The following is a 22,311-nucleotide window of genomic DNA, read 5'->3' as shown; positions in this document are numbered from 1 at the left end:
ACTGGAGAAAATTACAGCTTTGCTTTAAGTTACATTTTAGATATCTTATATATATATATATATAAATAGTTATAAATATAAATATAAATATAAAAAGTTTGGGATCGGTAAGATTTTTAATGTTTTTAAAAGAAGTTACGTCTGCTCACCAAGGCTTAATTTATTTAATTAAAAATACAGTAAAAACAGTAATATTGTGAAAAATGATTACAATTTAAAATAACTGTTTTCTATTTGAATATATTTTACAAAGTAATTTATTCTCGTGTTGGCAAAGCTGAATTCAGTCTTTAGTGTCACATGATCCTTCAGAAATCATTCTGATATGATGATTAGTTCCTCAAGAAATATTTGTTATTATTATCAATGTTGAAAACAGTTGTGTACTTTTTTTTCAGGATTCCTTGATGAATAGAAAGTTCAAAAGAACAGCATTTATCTAAAATATAAAGCTTTTGTAACATTTTACACTACCGTTCAAAAGTTTGGGGTCAGTAAGAATTTTTATTTTAATTTTTTTTTAAAGAAATTAAAGAAATTAATACTTTTATTTCAGCAAGGATGCATTAAATCAATCAAAAGATTACAAAAGATTAGATTTCAGATAAACACTGTTCTTTTGAACTTTCTATTCATCAAAGAATCCTGAAAAAAAATATTGTACACAAATATTTTGTACAATTGTAAACAATAAATGTTTCTTGAGCAGTAAATTGACAGAGTGATTTCTGAAGGATCATGTGACACTGAAGACTGGATTAATGATGCTGAAAATTCAGCGTTGCCAACACAAGAATAAATTACATTTTAAAATATTTTCATAGAAAACAGTCATTTTAAATTGTAATAATATTTCACAATATTACTGTTTTTACTGTATTTTTAATTAAGTAAATGCACCCTTGGTGAGCAGATGAAACTTCTTTTAAAAACATTAAAAATCTTACCGATCCCAAACTTTTGAGCGGTAGTGTGTATATATTATATTATTATATATATTATATTATTATATATATATACAGTCAAACCAAAAAATTCTTCATAAAGTGGACTACCAGTAAAATTGATACAAAATTTGGAACCAAAAATTATTTCGGACACAGTTTAACTCTGAGATCTTGTCATATTTTAATACCAATTTTTAAACTATAGTGAATAAACTATTAATGAATGAAATGTTCAAGGTGTCTGAATAATCAAATAATTTCAGCCTTTCCATTATTTTTTTATTTATTTATTTATTTATTTTTTTAATCGACCCCAAACTTTTGAATGGTAGTGTAAATAAAATTTATGACATTTTACTCAGACTTTACTGAAGAAAAAAAAAATGTTTATTATTAATTGATAGTCTCAAAATGGCCAAACATCTGTGGATTAATCAGACTGGCCAATATATTGATTTATCACTTGTTGCTAAAATGTATATTCAAAACCAAAATGATAAAGTAATATCGAAATAATCAGGTTACGCATTATAATAATATCTAAAATGACCTAGACATTCACTCAAGACTACCTTAATGACCAGATATATGTCTGGAGAAGGGTAGGAGATGGAGAAAATAGCAGATCTGGCCAAAGTCGAGGTGTCAATGTAGGGAGTATGGGGTCGCAGGAAACCCTTCATCTGATCTGAGTTCAGGTCAAAGTGGAAGTTCTCTGAAATCTGAAGGAAAAAAAACATGATTCACAATGGATAGCGTGAAACAAGCCTGCTAATGCTTTTAGAAACCGCTAAAGAAACAGAAGAGAAATTGTGGTGCAAAATGAACGAAAATACTTCCTTTTACTTCATGCAGAGTGAACCAATCAGAATTGAAAGTCATCTCACTAAGAGTCACATTAGCACAGTTCCCCCTAAATGATCTCTGAATCTCACTCAATCCGACAAGTCATCTACAACATTGTGATAAATAAAAAAAAGCCTTACTCGGGCATATCAGGAATTTTAAATTATGTTTTTTCTCTATTAACATTATGAAATGGGTAATTCCTCCCTAAACACTCTCTATACCAAACCATGGAAAAAAACCCATGCTGCATAAAGTCCCTATTTAGCATGAATCATCTGGTCTGTCTTGTGTATTAACCTTCGTCAGTCAAAGCTAAAGCTAAAGAGGATTAATGTAATACTTCAGGATATTCCTCCCAAATATATCTGCTGTCTGTCCATTTAATATGGAAATACACATGCCACTGCATTTACAGTTTACATCATGACTCACTAATTCCCTAAGATCCATGACTGTCAGTCCAAGACATTCTTAAATTTGTTGTAAAGTTTCATGTTCACTGGTTTTATAGACTATATTATGACCCATTTTTTACTTTATAATCAAGTTGTTTGAGACGTTTACACACACTAAGAAAGAAACAAAGAAATTAAATATCAAGAATGTTAATTTAACTTTTGACAAACAATGTTAATGGCAGTGAATAATGAAAATGTCTCATTAAAGTCCAGTTTTGTTCAGACAGAAGTCGAGGAATGTGGGAGGACTAACAGGAAGAACACAGACAGGAAGAATATTTATTAATTATGTCTCCCCAGCTTAAGCAAAGGAATTTAAGCAAAAGGGTCAAAATGCAAAAATATACCACATATTTTAGTTTTTTATTCATAGCTTTTAAGATAACCATCATAAACTGACCTTCTTTTTCTCCTTTAGGTCATAGAGGGCCATGGTTGCAAAGAGAGGCTCAATTTCAATCTCAAATCTATAGAAGTAAAAACATTCTCTCAAAACCACATACAAACTATGGAGATCATTTCAACCTCAAAGTAAAAAATAAAATGGTTACTTGTGAGATATAATGTTTTAAAATAAGAAATAGATACAAATTTACAAATAGAAGAAATTAAGGTCTCAAGTTTAAACTTCAGTCATACAGTGAGACCAACCATTCAGAGAAAATAATCAATAATAGTGAATAGTGAAGAAGTATTACTTGATGTTCTGGCATCGCACTAGTATCCTCTGCCCAAAGTGCTCCTTGGGACAGTCAGGAATGGGCCGAATTGCTACTGCATCCTCCTGCACACATTCATGAGTAGATTGAAGATAATATTTAGTTTCTAATTGAAACTTACTTGTGTTCACAAAAAAAGAAGCACTCTAGAATATCCTGTAAAGAACATAGTTTAACATTTAAGCCTGTATTTAAAGCAAGTGCTGGACCTCATCCATAGGCGGGTAAAGGCCAAAGAGCTCTCCGTAGCGGTTGCTCTGTCTGGCCTCCTGGTTGAAGCGATCCAGTTCCTCCGGGCTGCTGAAGCGCAAGAGGCTGTCCACACGACGGTCCGGCTGCAGTGCCCGTAAGTTGAAGTCTGAGGATGTGAGGGTGGTCCGAGTTGAATCATCGCATAGTGCCGACAGGGACGGGGACTTTTCCTGAGGGGACAGGAGAGAATATATGGAGCGACATTTATATATCATGGTTTTCAAACTGGACCTGGGGAAGCACAGGGGGCCAAAAGAAGGTTTAAGGAAAAGTTTATATACAACATAAATAATTTAGCAATTCAAATAAAATACAAAATAATGAAGTAGTTTACATTAATCAATTTAAAAAGTTATATAAAATAAAATTGTAAAAAAAAAAAATAAAAAAATAAGAAATGTTTATCAAATTTGATTGATTCAATATCAAAATTGTCTTTATAATACCAAATATATTTTGTGTTCAACAGAAGAAAGAAATTCATACAGGTTTGGAACTACTTGAGGCTGAGTAAATGATGACAGAATTTTCATTTTTGGGTGAACTATCCCTTTAAGTGACTAAATGCAAATGGGCATTATATGGTGATGATGATGTATAACTATTTGCTCTAAAGGCAGTCATATGCAAATGTGTTTGCCCATGTGACGCCACAGATCCCGCAAGAAGAATGTTTGAAGAATGAATGAAAGGAGAATGTTTTAAGCTATGAAACCTGCAGAATGTTTTAATAGTATAAAGACCTCTTATGTCGAAAATCAAGGCAAATTTGATTTCTCATGTCATGGCCCCTTTAAGAGCATATATTGCATATACAAGCTAAAAAGGTTCAGATCAAATTCATTCATTTACTTTCATTATTTGACTCTCTTCAATGTCAAAAGTACAATGAAAAACAAAGCAGCACATAGAATGAACTATTTTCCGATCTTATGCCTTTTGATTACTGACTGAACTAGCAATGCCACATAGCTGCATGTGAGTAAGAGCAGAGGAGCTCTGTATAGTTCTGAGACTAATGCCTTTTTCCAGGAAGATCATAAGCCTTTGAGATGGATGAATTCTCAAAACCCCAGGAGAGATTTCAATTAATCGCCAAATATAAGAACCATATGCACTAGCTCTGATAGTGGGCATCATGCAGGGTTCCCATGATGCATTGCGTCTAGCCTGTGGAACAGACCTTCACGTACCATTTGTATTCTTAATCTACTTGCTTAAAGACACACATCACAGAAGAGAGCTGGCTAGCGGGGCCTTTGGTACTCCTCTGGATTGCTAATAACCCCTGCAGTGAATGCGGAGGCCCTTTAAAGGATCCAAAACTAAGAGAGGATCTTGGTGTTCCCGCAGACTCTCAATCTAAATTCATGAAAAATACATGGAGTGAAACAAATCTTTGTTGTCTGGATAATTAAATCTTGGCAAAGTTGCACTGGGACGGAAGAAGTGGGGACAGAATGAATATTCACGCCTCATTATGTCCTTGGACCCTGACAAACAAGGGTGGGATGGAGCCAAGATGGTGGTCATGGTGACAAACAGAAAAAATACCTGAGAGAAAGATTGTGCTTATTTTATCCTCATTCTTTTCATCTGTTTATTTCTTTATGTTGAATTAAGAGGAAATGTATCCATTTTGTATGGGATTGAACACACATATTGGGATGGGTGGTGACAAACTTTAGAGGCTTTAAAGGGATAGTTCACCCAAAAATTAAACTTCAGTAATCATTTACTCCCCCTCAAGTTGTTCCAAACCTGTATAAATGCATTTGTTCTGCTGAACACAAATGAAGATATTTTGAAGAAAGTTTGTAACCAGGCCGCTTTGTACCATTGACTTCCATAGTAGGAAAAAAATACTATGGAAGTCAATGGTGCCCCAGAACTGTTCAGTTTCCCACATTCTTCAAAATATCTTTTGTGTATAACAGAACAAATAAATTTATACAGTTTTGGAACAACCTGAGGGTGAGTAAATGATCACAGAATTTTCATTTTTGGGTGAACTATCCTTTAATATAATAATAATAATAATAATAATAATAATAATAACAAAAAAAAATTGGGAAGATAAGTGCCCATAGGGTTGGGTGGTGTACTTGAGTGACACCAATTACAATGTGCACAAAAATCCCAATTAGCTGCTTTGTTGTTATAAAATAGCATGTATATAAGAGGAAAGGTTTTATAAACTCTGCTTACTGATTGCTCTTGTTTGTCAGGCTGAACGTCAGACTCAAACGTCTGTCTCTGTAATACTTTGTAATTAGTCCTCTCAGAGTAGGCAATCCATCCATATCCCTGAGTTCTGTGAATAAGAAACACAAAAACAAAAAAAAACACAAAATCATTATAGTACCTGTGTGTCTGATGTAATTGGGTTATGGTTTTTGAATATTTAAACTGAATATTTAAAATTAGTCCCTGAGGAGTGACAAGAAATAAAGTCTGGGAGTTTACCTTCTGCTAACCACCAGCCAGGGCTGCGTATAACTCTGAACGCAATCCCTCACATGGGGATCCAGTTCCACTCTGGAGACACACAAATATACACATTATCCATGAAGTCATGAAGTAAAGAATACTATTTTCGGGGTTAAAGCCTCTACTCGTTTCAATTGAGAATACTTTCTCAACAGCTGTTTATGAGCACTATTTATTCATATTACACATTTAAGCTAAGCTTTTAAAAACTTGCAGTGCACATGGTCCCACTTTATATTAGGTGGCCTTAACTACTATGTACTTACATCAAAACATAAGTACAGTGTTCTGTTTGTGTTCATATTGCACTGCAAAACACTTTTGCTGCTACTGAGGTGGGATACTACTGGGCGCCCAGGGAGTGATTGGGGGTTAGGTGCCTTGCTCAAGGGCACCTCAGTTGTGGGTAATGAGAGTGGAAGAGAGCTGTTCATTCATCCCCCCCTCCTACATTTCCTGCCGGTACTGAGACTCGAACCCGCAACCTTCAGGTTACAAGTCCTAACTATTAGGCCACAAATCTAGATGACCTTCTCAACCCCAGCAGGGAGCATCAAGCAGCACCTACCCTTCCTCAGCGACAGAGGGGCGGACTGTCCTGCATTCCCTCTCCACCAGCTCCACCTCCAGGTCATCGTCAGGAAACTCCCCCAGCTCCTGCATGAGCTCAGCATCTCCACTGCGCAGCTGTGACATCAGGAACTCATCCAGGTCCACTGGCTCAACAGCTTCATATGACTGAGGCTATAAAGAAAACCAGGACATACAATCAAAAAAATATATTATAATAATAATGATCATAGAATGAGCTCTTTGGTGGTTTGGACACATCAGGCATTATGAAAACCCCTCTGTTTTTTTTTTTTTTGTTTGTTTTTTACTTTATTAATAAAATAAAAAGAAGTCAATAAAGTATACTATCAAAAATAGTGGCAGCAAACAGAGGCCAGAGACCATCATCAAAGATGAATGCATCACTGCTGTACTTCTCTTGGCACTAAAGCATTTAATCTAATACAATATTAGTTGTCCATCCAATAAGACATGCTTTTAATCTCCTTCTATAACAACTAATGAAAGGCCTAAATATAAAAAACACACACAGAGAGAGAACTAGAATGCTTTATGACCTCTATAAAAGAAAATGAAACAAAGAAGGAGGCTAGAAGCAATAAATCATTGCTGATGACATGTTCAGACCATAGCAGTAAAAAAAATGCACTGCCTACAGTTGTATTCCTCAGTTAGTAAAAAGCTTGACTGGAACAGAGAGCATTCTGTCATGACTCGAGGCAGACAGATCCAGACCTGCTGAAAATCATCAACAAAAAACTGCAAAACTGCTGAAGGTCATCAACAAAACAAGGTTGTGATCTCATGAGATGTTTCATAGAGATGGATTAATCAGAACGCTATTGGACATAAATATCATCAAACTAATGCTAGCCTGCAGAAAGAGTCAAAAGCATGTCAAATAAAGAATTTAATAAAGCGCAACTTTATGATAACCCTAAAACTGGTTATGTAATGTCTCAAACACACTTGAGGTCTAGTGAGGGCCTCTCTCTTATCTTTTGCAAAGTGTTGTACAACAACACTATCAGTTATCTGAAACATGCCCCTATAACAAAAGGTCTTACTAGAACAATTCTGATAAAACACTTTCAAAACCAAGTATCACTCTGACACACCTTGAAAAGCATTTAAAGGTGCAGACAATGAATACCATCACAGGAGAAATCAATAAACAACCAGTTTAGATACGTTTGTGACACAATGAAAATGATGTCTGAAGCATTTAGCGTCTATCTTAGAAAAGACACTGATCTGATCTCTATGGAAGCTTAAGCAGAGTAAAAAATAAAAAAGGTAACCGAGAGAGAACTTTATACTTTTTGCAAGACACAAGAGATAACATTGAAAAATATGAAATATCGCAAAATACTGAAGATCCTGAAGTACGGTATAAGGATGCAATAGCGAGATATAAATGTACAATTATCAAAAACAAACAAAACAAATTTGAGGTATAAAGTCACAATAGTGAGAAATAAAGTCTCAATAGTGAAAATTAAAACCACAATACTGAGAAAGTGAGAAATAGTTTCAATAGTGAGAAAGTCACAAGTAAGTATTAGTTTGAAATAACTGTGAGATATAAAGTTGCAGCAAGTAAAAATAAAACTGCAGCTGTGAGAAATAAAGTCACAATAGTGAATAATGAGTAACGTCTATTATGGAAATAGGCTGTAGCAAATGCTTGCTTAGGTAGTACAGGGAACAAAGCTTGTATTAATGACTGTGAAAAAGCTCCGAATTTAAATATATCAACTGTTCAAACTTTTCTTGCTGTGTGGTTTGTGTACATCAGCAGTTGACAGGGGAGGAGCAGTGTAACTGCTGATAAACAGTGATATACTATATGGTCTATGTTATTTCTGTAGATCATCTAACCCCATTCACTCTAAACCAGTGAAGAGAAACAAATATTTACAAAAACTGACTGTTTCATATATCTGCATTATACAATACAAAGGTTTAAAAGTAAGTTTTTCATCCAGAGGCCTACTTGTGATTCTTTGAAACTACCACAAAACAGTTCCTGGTCTTTATTCGGCACCATCAAGCTTAACAACCCACCCAGTCTGTGTGCATTGTGTAAATTTAGCCTAGAGTTTCAATTCTGCATCTACCAATTGAATGCAACCAACATACATCAGACAGAACAAGTGCATCTGAAATGGATGAAACAAAATACTCACCAAATTCTTCTTGCGAACAAACTACGGGGCAACTGACAAGATGGCGTTGCCCGGAAATAAAAACGACTTGTTTCAGCAACTCTTCCTTAATAGGTTTGAGCAGCATGAAGCACTCTATCTTTTGGGGCTTCCAAAAGCAGGATGTGACATCACAACCACTTCCCTTACTAGCTATGGTGAAATAGCAGGGGCACATAAGCACTCATAATAGAGTCAAAAGCAAATGCCGGTTAACTTAAAATCAAATTATGGGTCAATGTCAAAGTTTTGATCTTCACTTTAAGAAACTTTGAAGGAATTAGATGATCACTGTCAAAAAGTGAAAAGGTATTGTATGTTTACAGTGCTTAAGAACTTTAAAATTTCTTGGCGGTGAGATCACTAGTAAGAATGCAGATGGTAAACCATAATAAAATACTTAACTTGTTAAAGGTGCCCTACAATTAAAAATTGAATTTATCTTGGCATAGTTAAATAACAAGAGTTCAGTACATGGACATGACATACAGTCAGTCTCAAACTCCATTGTTTCCTCCTTCTTATATAAATCTCATTTGTTTAAAAGACCTCCGAAAAACAGGCGAATCTCAACATAACACCGACTGTTACGTAACAGTCTTGATCATTAATATGTATGCCCCCAATATTTGCATATGCCAGCTCATGTTCAAGTCATTAGACAAGGGCAGGACATCTGGATGTGCACAGCTGAATCATCAGACTAGGTAAGCAAGCAAGGACAATAGCAAAAAATGGCAGATGGAGCAATAATAACTGACATGATCCATGATATCATGATATTTTTAGTGATATTTGTAAATTGTCTTTCTAAATGTTTCGTTAACATGTTGCTAGTGTACTGTTAAATGTGGTTAAAGTTACCATCGCTTCTTACTGTATTCACGGAGACAAGAGCCGTCGCTATTTTCATTTTTAAACACTTGCAGTCTGTATAATTCATAAACACAACTTCATTCTTTATAAATCTCTCCAACAGTGTAGCATTAGCCTTTAGCCATAGAGCATAGCCTCAAACTCATTCAGAATCAAATGTAAACATCCAAATAAATACCATACTTACGCGATTAGACATGCTGCATGACGAACACTTTGTAAAGATCCATTTTGAAGGTTATATTAGCTGTGTGAACTTTGTTTATGCTGTTAAAGGCAAGCGCGAGCTCTGTGGGCGGGGGAGCACGAGAATTTAAAGGGGCCGCAGCATGAATCGGCTCATATTTAATGATGCCCCAAAATAGGCAGTTAAAAAAATGAATTGGGGTAAAAATCTATGGGGTATTTTGAGCTGAAACTTCACAGACACATTCAGGGGACACCTTAGACTTATATTACATCTTGTAAAAAAATGTTTGATGGCACCTTTAAATTGTGCCATGCTATTGGTTAAAAATGTAACTGTTTTACAATAAACAACTAATAATGAAAGATACATTTATGGGTTTATCATGCTGTAAAGAAAACAGTGTACACAACAGGGCGCTATAATGCATAACCCACTGAATTTCTCAAATACCAAAATTATAACTACTTATCAATCATTTTAAAGCATTATTACTGAAATATAATCAGTTTTTAATCCCAAGAATTTTTCATTACTATATATATATATATATATATATATATATATATATATATATATATATATATATATATATATATATATATATATATATATATATATATATATATATATATATACTATATCATTACTATAACAGTTTCATTTGCCTTTCTTTGCAGTCTGTCTATAATGTGAAAAATGGGAAAACATCACAGGGAAGATTATGTGAATATGAAGACAACAGCTTCTAAAATCCATGGATATTAAAGATGAGAGAGAGAGAGTGTGTGTATATATATATATATATATATATATATATATATATATATATATATATATATATATATATGTGTGTGTGTGTGCATGTGCGTGTGTGTGTGTATAAGCTGGAAAGCACCAGCTGCAGTGGTCTGGTAGGTTGGGCTCTGACCCATTTTCAGCAGACAGGAAGCACACGCAGGTTAACCAGCTCAACCACAAACATATTCACATACACACATTTGTGGGACTTACCATTCATATCTAATGTTCTTAAGGAAATATAAGAAAGAAAATTTTTACATTTATACACAGTACTGGCCAAAAGTGATGTCCGGCCTAGGAAAATCATCTTCACCCTTTATTCAAATATTATTAAAAATGTGATTTTGTAAGCATATTGCATAGTTGTGCTTGGAGTCAATTGTTTTAAATAATATATATATATATTTAAAACAATTGACTTTATTTTAAAATATCTTATGTAATTATTGTATTTATTTTAATTCAAAAATAAATCATTTATTTTTTAATCATTATACAAAATCTTTTGACTGCTCAATGCCATGACTGACCAATATATTTGGTCAATATATTAACAATATATTATATAACAAATATAATCATCAACAATCAAACTGCATTAGACAGTGATGTCACAGACATTTACATACACCCATTATCACATCCAGAATAAACTGTTCATAAACATACATCCATGTGTAATGTGCGAATGACCTCTTGGTATGCAGAGAATGGGTTTGTTTCTGTGAAGTAACTCAATTGTGTAACTCAATCTATTGAAGTATCAATCAGTGAAAGTGCATGACTCACTATGTTGAAGCAGAAAGAGCCAGAGGCGCTGTAACTGTGCCGGTGGTGTGGCAGGGAACCATGGCTAATCCCACTGAAGTGTCTCCGGATCTCTGCCGAAGAGTGCCTGAGACAAGAGAGAGAGACAAGGATGAAGAGGGTAGAGAGGAAACAGAAAAGAGAGCTGCAACACTGGATTATTCTCCAACGGGGGGGAATTGTGCAGACACCAGCAGGTGCTTGTTTAGACACTCCTTTCTGTATGAATGTGTGTGTGAGACGCAAAGTTACACACACTGAATGAACCTCCCCATCAGTTAGCTCATACATTACTCCTCATTAAACTCAGTCCCCCCTCAGCAACCTGAAGGTAAGTGACTTGCTTAGGTTAAATTAATAAATCAGAGAGCTCCGTAACTGTGTACATCATGATCACCTCCACCTAGATATGAATAATACACCAATACAATCGCCCAGGGCTGCATTTCCTAAAAGCATCATAAGCTTAAGTAGATTGTAGAATCATTGCCACAATTTCTACTCCCTACTGAAAACTGTTTCAACCTCAGTGTAAAAGCTTGCATTGCTTTAAAATGTTTTTTTTTTTTTCCTTTGCATTTTTACATTAATTACCTCAGAATCAAACCCATGACTTCAGCATTGTTAGCGCCATGTTATACAGTTTGAGCTTCATGACGTTGTACAAAAATTAAAAAGGTGGCATTTAAATGCACGTATCACATTTATGAAATGTCTCAAATGTGGGATAAACAGTCCTAACTGTAAAATACAAAGTTTCAATTGTGAAATATAAAATCGAAATTGCAAGTAGAAAAATGTTATAATTATGAGATATAGTCACAATTCACTTATGAGAAAGTCAAATTTGTGAGAAATAAAGTTACAATAGAAATATAAAGTCACATTTCTGAGAAAGCAGTCACAATTGTGAGATATAAAATTGAGATATACAGTAGAGTAAAAAAACTGTGGTGGAAACAGACTTTCATAATTTTCAGATTTGTTAGTGAACTAATTAAATATTATGTAAAAAAAAAAAAAAAAAAAAGAAGAAGTTACATTTCACTGTATAGTTGTACATAGCAACTGCTTTAAATAAAAAATAAACAGTATTAGCTTATTTCATACACTTTAAAAAAAATCTTTATTGGCATCAGTGGCTAAATGATGAACCTTTAAGGTTAATGGAAACTTTCCATTGCACAAAAGGTTCTTTATAGGGGAAAAAACTTTTAGATAATTAAAATGCTCTTCACACTAAGATTTTTTTTTTATAAGTTTTTTTGTGGAACCCAAAATGTGTCTTATATGCAGTTGGGGAAAGTTACTTTTAAAAGTACTGCATTACAATATTGCTTTACTCCCTAAAACTAAAACTCCCTTGTGTTACTTAGTTACTTTTTTTTTTTTTTGCAAAGTAATGTTTTACCATTACTTTTACATTGCTTTTTCCCCTGGGCTGGGCTTGCTTGTTTATTTTTTAACAACAACAACAACAACAAAAAGTTCAAAACGCCCTTTCACACTAAAAGTGAAATGAATAAGACTAAGGCTGAAGGAACTGCAAATTCACAACCTGTAACATAATAGGATGCAGGAGGACAAAATTCAACACTCTTACTTCAGCAATAAAAACAACAATAAAAAAGAAACACATATGTGGTGTTTAACTAAAGTCATTTTTGGTTATTCATATGGTTGAATCGGATCATCAAAGGTCAGCAGCAAAACATTGATTAATAATTAATTAATAAAGTGAGATTAAATACATAAAGTATATGTGTGTTATTTAACATTTAATTACTGCATGTTTGCATAATATTCTGAGTTTTGCGTTTTTATTCATTTTGAGGAATACTGAATCTGTTTTTGTGAGATGTGTTCCTGCCAATGTTTAGTCCAGAACTACAGTACTACATAGAAATACATCATGTTTGCACAGTGTTACTTGCGTTACTTATTTGTAACTTATTTTAAGTTACTTTACTAGTTAGTTCAAAGTAATCCGATTACAATGTAATGCGTTACCTCCAACAGTGCTTCTATGGCATCACTGTGTGAAAACCTTTGAAAAAGCTGAAAAAGTTCATCTTTCCCTCACAACCAAAACACACTCCTTTGGTGACAGGAGCTGCGTCTTATTTCAGAGGCTACATCCTACAGAGAATGTTAATCTTAATTAAGAAGTAACCATAATAAATTGACTGATATTCATTGTGAGGTGTAAAATACTGTCATTTCTTTCTTATTTTGCAATCTAATGGTTACTTTTCTTAAATGAGACTGCCTCGATGATGTATGCAGCCTTTGAAGGGTGCAGCCCCTGAATTGGGACACAGCCATTATTGAAAAATCTCTCAGCTTCCGTAGCCCGAACGAAGAGCGTTGATGGGCGTGCTCTTGCTCTGGGTGATGTGTGTGTGCATGCTTATCAGGCAGAAGTGCCCATACAAGGAATTCCGCCATTTATTACATGATAAAGGGCCATACTTGAAAAAAAAAAAAAAAATGGCGAAACATGTCCACAACTGGAAGTTGTATATTTGGCACAGAAATACGTCATACATCCAACTCATGTTTTGAAACTTTGGCCATGTTTAGCACGAGAATCCAACTCTTTAACAGAGTAAATAAGTCAGAATGCATGAAGTAGCATTAGATCCCCCCCTTTAAGAAATATTACAAAAATATTCTACCTCGCTTTCCAGTTATCAGTAACTTAAAATATCCAACCCATTTGAATCCAAAACATCTTCTTAACCATCATCCCAAAGCTTCCCATGATTCTTTTTGTTACAGTATACTTAAGGTCATACTTACATTATTATCAATGCTGTTGACATTTTATTGTCTCATCAAATATTGATGAAGTAGATTGTGATATCAGAGACTCATTTGTGTACTTTTGGCTGAGAGGCGAGCACAACAACAAATACTTCTGTAACATGCAGTAATCAGCACGTTGTGACATTCCCAAATAAAGTGTAAATGATTTAGACACTCTTAATGAGATGTTCCCCCATCACTGGATAGGGTGTGCTATGATGAGTGTGTGCGTGTGAGCGCAGCTGTGCACCTGTGCCTCCTAACCACTTCAGGCAAAGTAGAAAAAGAAAAAAAATAAATAAATCAGGCAGACAGTGTCCCAGATTTCCCTGTCGTGCTGCAGCATCACTGATTAAATTGAAATTCACAGTGTAAAAATGACACACCATGACTGACATTTACTCTGAATTTAGAACACATACTCCAGGCTAGCCTAGAAACGAATTAAACTCTGATTCAATGTTGTGGCTAGCCTAGAAATGAATTAAACTCTGATTCAATGTGACTGAATGTGACTTCAGTCACATTCCCACAGTGTCTCAGCCAACAATTCATACAACGCAGCCTGTTTTTCCTCCGAACCTCCATTGATATTAGCAGAAGGATTCGCCTGAGAAGCGGAGAGGTATTGAATTTGGCAGCCAGCCTTCCGGGCTGCAATACAACAGAGTGCTATTGTGTACCCGCTTTTAAACAGCCCCCAAAAATGGGTCACCATTCATAACGCTGTTATGTTTCCCCCCAAACGCATTTCCACGGATTGTCTGTTCTAGGATAAAGGGCTTTTTGTTATCATTTGCACTTTATATTCAACATGTTTGAGGTAAAAATGCTTTACCTCAAACACAACATTACAAAATTCATCCGTTAAGTCAAAAATGCTGTAGCTGTTGTTCTTGTTTTTCAGGACTCTGTTCAGTAAATTGTGCCAATACAAAAAATCTACTTGAATAGCTAGTTTTTAAAAACTAAAGGAGATTTTGTTGAATTATTAAATAGGTTTTCATTTGTCACGGCTTTTCTAGATCCACAACATCAGTCACAGCCTTCGTTTAACTATTTTAAAAGTCAAGTCTGGGGCAGGACAGAGGACAGCATGCAAACGGTCGAAACCGCAGAGCAAAGACAAACAGGCGTGAATTATAGCATGCAGCCTAGATCACAGAATACTGCAGAGAATATTTAACACACACAACATGTTCACCACTTGTTCATAACAGTGCACGTCCTTACAGAACAAAGGTCAATCTGGTGTAATCTCTCCTGTAAAACCTTATGCAAGATTAAAAGCAAAAATCACATTTGTCTATAAAATCAAAGACGGAATGCTGTTTCACTCATTTATTGCAATAACAGCAGATCTTTTATAGAATAACCAGGCATTCAGTTGCAGTGGTAAGTGTTGAAGAAAAACAATTAAACATGAAAGGCTATGATGGGTGGGAGCTACCGTTCTTATCCACAAAAATGTTACAGTCTTAGTATGACTGGAATATTCATCACAATAAAATTCTGTGTTATCATGGACTGCTCTCAGCACTGGAGTTAATGACATAGGGTGCAAAGAGACGAGTCTCAATTTGACCCTCCTTCTTCTCCATCAACTTTGACAGGAGCTGTGATTATAGGGAACATTTCATGCAAACAAACACACACAACATGCAAAGAGTTCACACTTTATGAACATCTGTCTCTCTTCTGGAATTGTTATAGACTTTTTGATGATGATTACAATGATCATAAATCTTTTGTAATGCAATCTTATGGTAATTGTTTGTATTCTATAGACATTTGGGTCATTTTGACTACTCGACTGATTACTTAAACAGGTACTGAAGTACTTCTGAAGGGTGAAGGGGAAGTGTTGGAGCAAGTTCTGTCTGTGCTGCTTTTTAAATTGCTGGTCACACGTCAAACAGACGCCTTTGGTTATTTAGTCTTGTTTTTCCAGCATCTCACCACATCAATTTAAAATACATCTGTATGCTTTTTTAATCAAGGATGCACCAATATTGAAATTGCGCCCTTAAAGGGACACTTCACTCAAACAGGAAAAATGTCAATGGTAACCAAAACTGTTAGATTACCAACATAATAGAGTGGTGAGCTATACAAGGGTTTAATCTTTGCCATAATGTATCGATATCCCTTTAACTTAGTGCTAAATGATCATCTAAATCTTAAAACAGACGAAATCAAATAAATATCTAATATCAGACCATGTCCTTTTCTAGTATAAATACTATCGTTCAAAAGTATGGGGTCAGTACAATTTTAAAAATATTTTTATGCAGGCTGCATTTATTTGATCAGAAATGCAATAAAAACAGAAATAGTGTGAAATAGTATTACAATTTTTAAATAACTTATATATTTTACAATTTAATTTATTCCTGTGATATCAAAGCTGAATTTTCAGCATCGTCATTATTATTAATGTAGTATGTAACATTTGTGATGCTTTGTATTTTTGTGGAAACTGTTGTTCATGATTCTTTGATGAATAGAAAGTAGACGTGCCGATATTTGGTAATGCGATATACAGTGGGTACGGAAAATATTCAGACCCCCCTTACATTTTTCACTCTTTGTTATATTGAAGCCATTTGATAAAATCATTTAAGTTCATTTTTTTTTTTCTCATTAATGTACACATAGCACACCATATTGACAGAAAAACACAGAATTGTTGACATTTTTGCAGATTTATTAAAAAAGAAAAACTGAAATATCACATGGTCCTAAGTATTCAGACCCTTTGCTGTGACACTCATATTTAACTCAGGTGCTGTCCATTTTTTCTGATCATCCTTGAGATGGTTCTACACTTTCATTTGAGTCCAGCTGTGTTTGATTATACTGATTGGACTTGATTAGGAAAGCCACACACCTGTCTATATAAGACCTTACAGCTCACAGTGCATGTCAGAGCAAATGAGAATCATGAGGTCAAAGGAACTGCCTGAAGAGCTCAGAGACAGAATTGTGGCAAGGCACAGATCTGGCCAAGGTTACAAAAAATTTCTGCTGCACTTAAGGTTCAGGTTAAGAGCACAGTGGCCTTCATAATTCTTAAATGGAAGATGTTTGGGACGACCAGAACCCTTCCTAGAGCTGGCCGTCCGGCCAAACTGAGCTATAGGGGGAGAAGAGCCTTGGTGAGAGAGGTAAAGAAGAACCCAAAGATCACTGTGGCTGAGCTCCAGAGATGCAGTCGGGAGATGGGAGAAAGTTGTAGAAAGTCAACCATTACTGCAGCCCTCCACCAGTCGGGGCTTTATGGCAGAGTGGCCCGACGGAAGCCTCTCCTCAGTGCAAGACACATGAAAGCCTGCATGGAGTTTGCTAAAAAACACCTGAAGGACTCCAAGATGGTGAGAAATAAGATTCTCTGGTCTGATGAGACCAAGATAGACTTTTTGGCCTTAATTCTAAGCGGTATGTGTGGAGAAAACCAGGCACTGCTCATCACCTGTCCAATACAGTCCCAACAGTGAAGCATGGTGGTGGCAGCATCATGCTGTGGGGGTGTTTTTCAGCTGCAGGGACAGGCAACTGGTTGCAATCGAGGGAAAGATGAATGTGGCCAAGTACAGGGATATCCTGGACGAAAACCTTCTCCAGAGTGCTCAGAACCTCAAACTGGGCCGAAGGTTTACCTTCCAACAAGACAATGACCCTAAGCACACAGCTAAAATAATGAAGGAGTGGCTTCACAACAACTCCAGGACTGTTCTTGAATGGCCCAGCCAGAGCCCTGACTTAAACCCAATTGAGCATCTCTGGAGAGACCTAAAAATGGCTGTCCACCAACGTTTACCATCCAACCTGACAGAACTGGAGAGGATCTGCAAGGAGGAATGGCAGAGGATCCCCAAATCCAAGTGTGAAAAACTTGCATCTTTCCCAAAAAGACTCATGGCTGTATTAGATCAAAAGGGTGCTTCTGCTAAATACTGAGCAAAGGGTCTGAATACTTAGGACCATGTGATATTTCAGTTTTTCTTTTTTAATAAATCTGCAAAAATGTCAACAATTCTTTTTTTTCTCTCAATATGGGGTGCTGCGTGTACATTAATGAGGAAAAGAAATGAGCTTAAATGATTTTAGCAAACGGCTGCAATATAACAAAGAGTGAAGAATTTAAGGGGGTCTGAATACTTTCCGTAGCCACTGTATCACGATAATGAATATGCACGATATTGTTATCGTGGGCGCTTCAAAATACCATAAATAATAATTTATTACCAATTATTACAATTTTTATAATGCATTTAAGAATACTTTTCCCATCAACCGTATAAAATTCACAACACTGCTGTATTCTGCGTCAAAGGGACATGCGCTCAGATGTAAACAAGCATTATCATTTATTTAAAAAGAAATCTTGTTTAAATGGTTAGTTCACCCAAAAATCATGTTATTCCACCCCCGTAAGACCTTCATTCATCTTCGGAAAACACAAATTAAGATATTGGTAACACTTTAGAATAATGGTTCGCCATTAATAAGTAACTATGCAGGAAGTAATGCCGGACCAATGAGTAGTACTACATTAACACTTCAGCTACTACTATTAACTAATATAGAAACAAACTTAACTAATCAGTAAGTAATATCAAATTTAGGACTAAGATAGCTCCTTATTAGCTAATCAGTAATTAGAGAATGAGATTAGCATCATTAAGAACTAATAGGTAGCTATGACAATTTATAAAGAATTACTAATCAATCACTAATCACAACATTAAAGTGTCTGAGATGCGAGCAATTGTCTTTTTTTTACCCTCAATGTGGTCATAAAATACATCACTAATTACTCAAGTACCTAGTCATTCTTCAAGAACTACTGGTGATCTGGACCATTATTTTAAGATGAAAAAGATGTTTTCACTTTAAAATAATAGTTGAGATCACTAGTAGTTCCTGCATAGTGACTAGGTAACACTTGATGATACATTTTATGACTATATTCAGAGTAAAAATGATGACTGATTACGTCTCACACACACGATAATGTTCTTTACAATTTGTCAGCTAGTTAGTTATTAATGATGGTAATTACTGATTAGCTAGGAACTATCTTCTAAATTTGATTAGTTAAATCTGATTAGTTAAGCTTGTTTCTATATTAGTTAATAGTAGTAGCTGAAGTGTTAATGTAGTACTACTCATTAGTCCTGCATTACTTCCTGCATAGTTACTTATTAGTGACAGACAATTATTCTAAAGTGTTACCGAGATATTTTTCATAAAATCCGATGGCTCAGTGAGGCCTGCATTGCCAGCAAGACAATTAACACTTTCAATGCCAAGAAAGCTACTAAAGATGTATTTAAAACAGTGGTTCAACCTTAATGTTATGAAGCGACGAGAATATACTTTTTGTGCGCCAAAAAAAACAAAATAATGGCTTTATGACAATATCTAGTGATGGGCGATTTCAAAACACTGCTTCATGAAACTTCGAAGCTTTACAAATCTTTTGTGGTTTGGAGCACGTGTCAAACTGCCAAAGTCACGCCTTTAACATTATACATGTCTTTACCGTGCTTTGGTCAATTTAATGCATTTTTTTGCTGAAAATTATGAAGACTGAAAAGTATTAATTTTTTGTCAAAACATCTTACTGACCCCAAACTTTTAAACTGTAGTGCACAATATTGACTTAATTCTAATTAAACTTTCAATTCAATGTAATGTAGATAAAATACACATTCAGAAGGAATTCCATAGGACATGCAGTTGTCAATAACAAACAGTGAAATCTTCCCAAAAAACAAAACAAAACAGAAGTCAACATTTGTTCTTATTTTTCCCCATTACAGATGGAGCACAATGACAAACCCGCTGTAAAACACAATTACAGCCATGACAGCGTCAGCCACATTCCAAAGAGAGCGGACTATGATTGTTTGTCTTAGTTGTCTCAGCCAAGTATGATTGTGGGTCAGGGAGCCTCATAACAGTATTGTGCAAGAGCACTGCTTTAGTGTGGAACTTCCCTTGAAGGTCAACATCAGCTGAAGATAGATGAAATTAAAGAACTATTCTCGTGATATGGCAAGAGTTTCCTTCAACTACAGCCTTTCTGCTGACTGAGGGCTTTCGTTTATTATCTGCCACGTCTCATTACATTCTGTTTTCACATTGTCTGTCCTTAAACATTTAATGTCACTTCTCATAGTGAAATGCACCTAGAAAAATCAAAGGATTATGAAAAGGACGACGGAATAAAGAGCAAACAAAAACCCCAGGGCACCCTTCTTCATAACAAAACACAGCTGTGCTCAGAGGACTTTTCATGTGTGAATGCATCATTCATGCAAATAAATGTGTGGTCACTGAAAATGAGAAGGGACATAGAGGGTGTTGCATGAGCCAGGAGAAATCTGCAGCGTATGTGCTGACATTTTCCTCCTTTTCAAAGCTGTCTGCATGAGACAGCACGAGTTCAGCTTGTGCAATACAGCAGCTGCCTCCACAGCAAGTATCAAGCCCCCTGTGGATTGCACTGGTTAGGTTGCACTTGAAGGAAAATCTGGGAATCATTCTACTGGCTGACCAGCTCAGGGATTTTTAGTGCTTGCTTGGTTTTGTATAAGAGACACTAAGATCTATATTCTCTATTACTGTCTATAATCTCTTTACCATCAGTGAGTCATTTGGAATTTCCTATTACAAAGAGGAAGTTAAATGGTGACTGTTAATTACTTAATCATAGTTACCCAATACTGCCGTGACAACAGATATAAACCTAAAGCACAAAATAGCATGCTCTAGGTTATATCTATTAATTTCTTCTTGAAAGGTTTAGATCTAAATTTTTTCTCAAAATTAAAATTACCCCATGATTTACTCACCCTTAAACCATCCTAGGTGTATATGATTTTCTTCTTTCTGACGAACGCAATCAGTTATGTTAAAAGGAACACTCCACTTTTTTTGAAAATAGGCTAATTTTCCAACTCCCCTAGAGTTAAACAATTGAGTTTTACCGTTTTCGAATCCATTCAGCCGATCTCCGGTTCTGGCGGTACCACTTTTAGCATAGCTTAGCATAGCTCATTGAATCTGATTAGACCGTTAGCATCGCGCTTAAAAATGACCAAAGAGTTTTGATATTTTTCCTATTTAAAACTTGACTCTTCTGTAGTTAAATCGTATACTAAGACCGACGGAAAATAAAAAGTTGTGATTTTCTAGGCTGATATGGCTAGGAACTATACTCTCATTCAGGCGTAATAATCAAGGAACTTTGCTGCCGTTCCATGGCTGCAGCAGTGCAATGATATTATGCAGCGCCCGTGAGCCCCTGCTTGCACAGGGAACGTGCCTTGCAACCATGGAGACGTTTGTGAGAGACGCTGCGTAATATCATTGCACTGCTGCAGCCATGATACGGCAGCAAAGTTCCTTGATTATTACGCCTGAATGAGAGTATAGTTCCTAGCTATATCAGCCTAGAAAATCACAACTTTTCATTTTCCGCCGGTCTTAGTACACGATGTAACTACAGAAGAGTCAAGTTTTAAATAGGAAAAATATCAAAACTCTTTGGTCATTTTTAAGCGCAATGCTAACGGTCTAATCAGATTCAATGAACTATGCTAAGCTATGCTAAAAGTGGTACCGCCAGAACCGGAGATCGGCTGAATGGATTCGAAAACGTTAAAACTCAACTGTTTAACTCTAGGGGAGTTGGAAAATGAGCCTATTTTCAAAAAAAGTGGAGTGTTCCTTTAAATAATGTCCTAGATCTTCCAAGCTTCATAATGGCAGTGAATAGAGGATGAGATTTTGAAGCCCAAAAAAATCATCCATCATTCATTCATTCATTCATTCATCCATCATAAAAAATATCCACACGGCTCCAAGGGGTTAATAAAGGCCTTCTGAACCGAAGTGATGTGATTGTGTAAGAAAAATATCCATATTAAAACTTTAAAAATTAAATTAACTCGCTTCCGTTAGATGGCCATACACAAGTCAACTTACGCCAAAAGAGTAACCCCGAGTCCTGATGCGATGTAGGAGTAGCGTAAGCTTTGACAAATAGGGCTGGGCAACAAACTCAAGCTCCTCTTCTCTCATATCAAAATTGACATTTCTCTTTAAAAATTGTAATTTTAGACCTCTAATTCGTGACCGGTGTTTTGCTCTCTCATCTGTGCTTCTGCGTTCGTCAACACGTCACTTGTTGGGTCAGAGTTTACTCTTTTACCACAAATCGATGCGCACTGCCATCTGTCCGAAACTAGTTATTTTAGTTTTTTAAATTTTAAGTATGGACTTTTTTTTACACAAACGCATTGCTTTGCTTCAGAAGGTCTT

At 35.5% G+C, this 22,311-nt stretch overlaps 1 protein-coding gene across 4 annotated transcripts in view; it reads right to left on the bottom strand.

Moving 5' to 3' along the window:
- dock8 (dedicator of cytokinesis 8) overlaps positions 1–22,311 on the bottom strand; it is a 64,675-nt gene that overhangs the window by 39,608 nt on the left and 2,756 nt on the right. For 3 of the 4 annotated variants that reach the window (XM_067394887.1, XM_067394885.1, XM_067394888.1), the window contains exons 2-9: positions 11,152–11,257; positions 6,284–6,459; positions 5,692–5,763; positions 5,434–5,539; positions 3,183–3,395; positions 2,953–3,038; positions 2,655–2,721; positions 1,520–1,669 (exon numbers count right to left, since the gene is read on the bottom strand). In XM_067394887.1, the coding sequence (XP_067250988.1) occupies positions 1,520–1,669; positions 2,655–2,721; positions 2,953–3,038; positions 3,183–3,395; positions 5,434–5,539; positions 5,692–5,763; positions 6,284–6,459; positions 11,152–11,257 (976 nt within the window). Of the gene's footprint in view, positions 1–1,519; positions 1,670–2,654; positions 2,722–2,952; positions 3,039–3,182; positions 3,396–5,433; positions 5,540–5,691; positions 5,764–6,283; positions 6,460–8,477; positions 8,564–11,151; positions 11,258–22,311 lie in introns of those variants that run through there. The other variant, XM_067394889.1, reaches the window with a different exon arrangement.

The sequence above is a fragment of the Chanodichthys erythropterus genome, chromosome 9, assembly GCF_024489055.1.
Source record: "Chanodichthys erythropterus isolate Z2021 chromosome 9, ASM2448905v1, whole genome shotgun sequence".
NCBI lineage: Eukaryota > Metazoa > Chordata > Actinopteri > Cypriniformes > Xenocyprididae > Chanodichthys > Chanodichthys erythropterus.
This window is presented reverse-complemented; position numbering and strand designations above follow the sequence as displayed.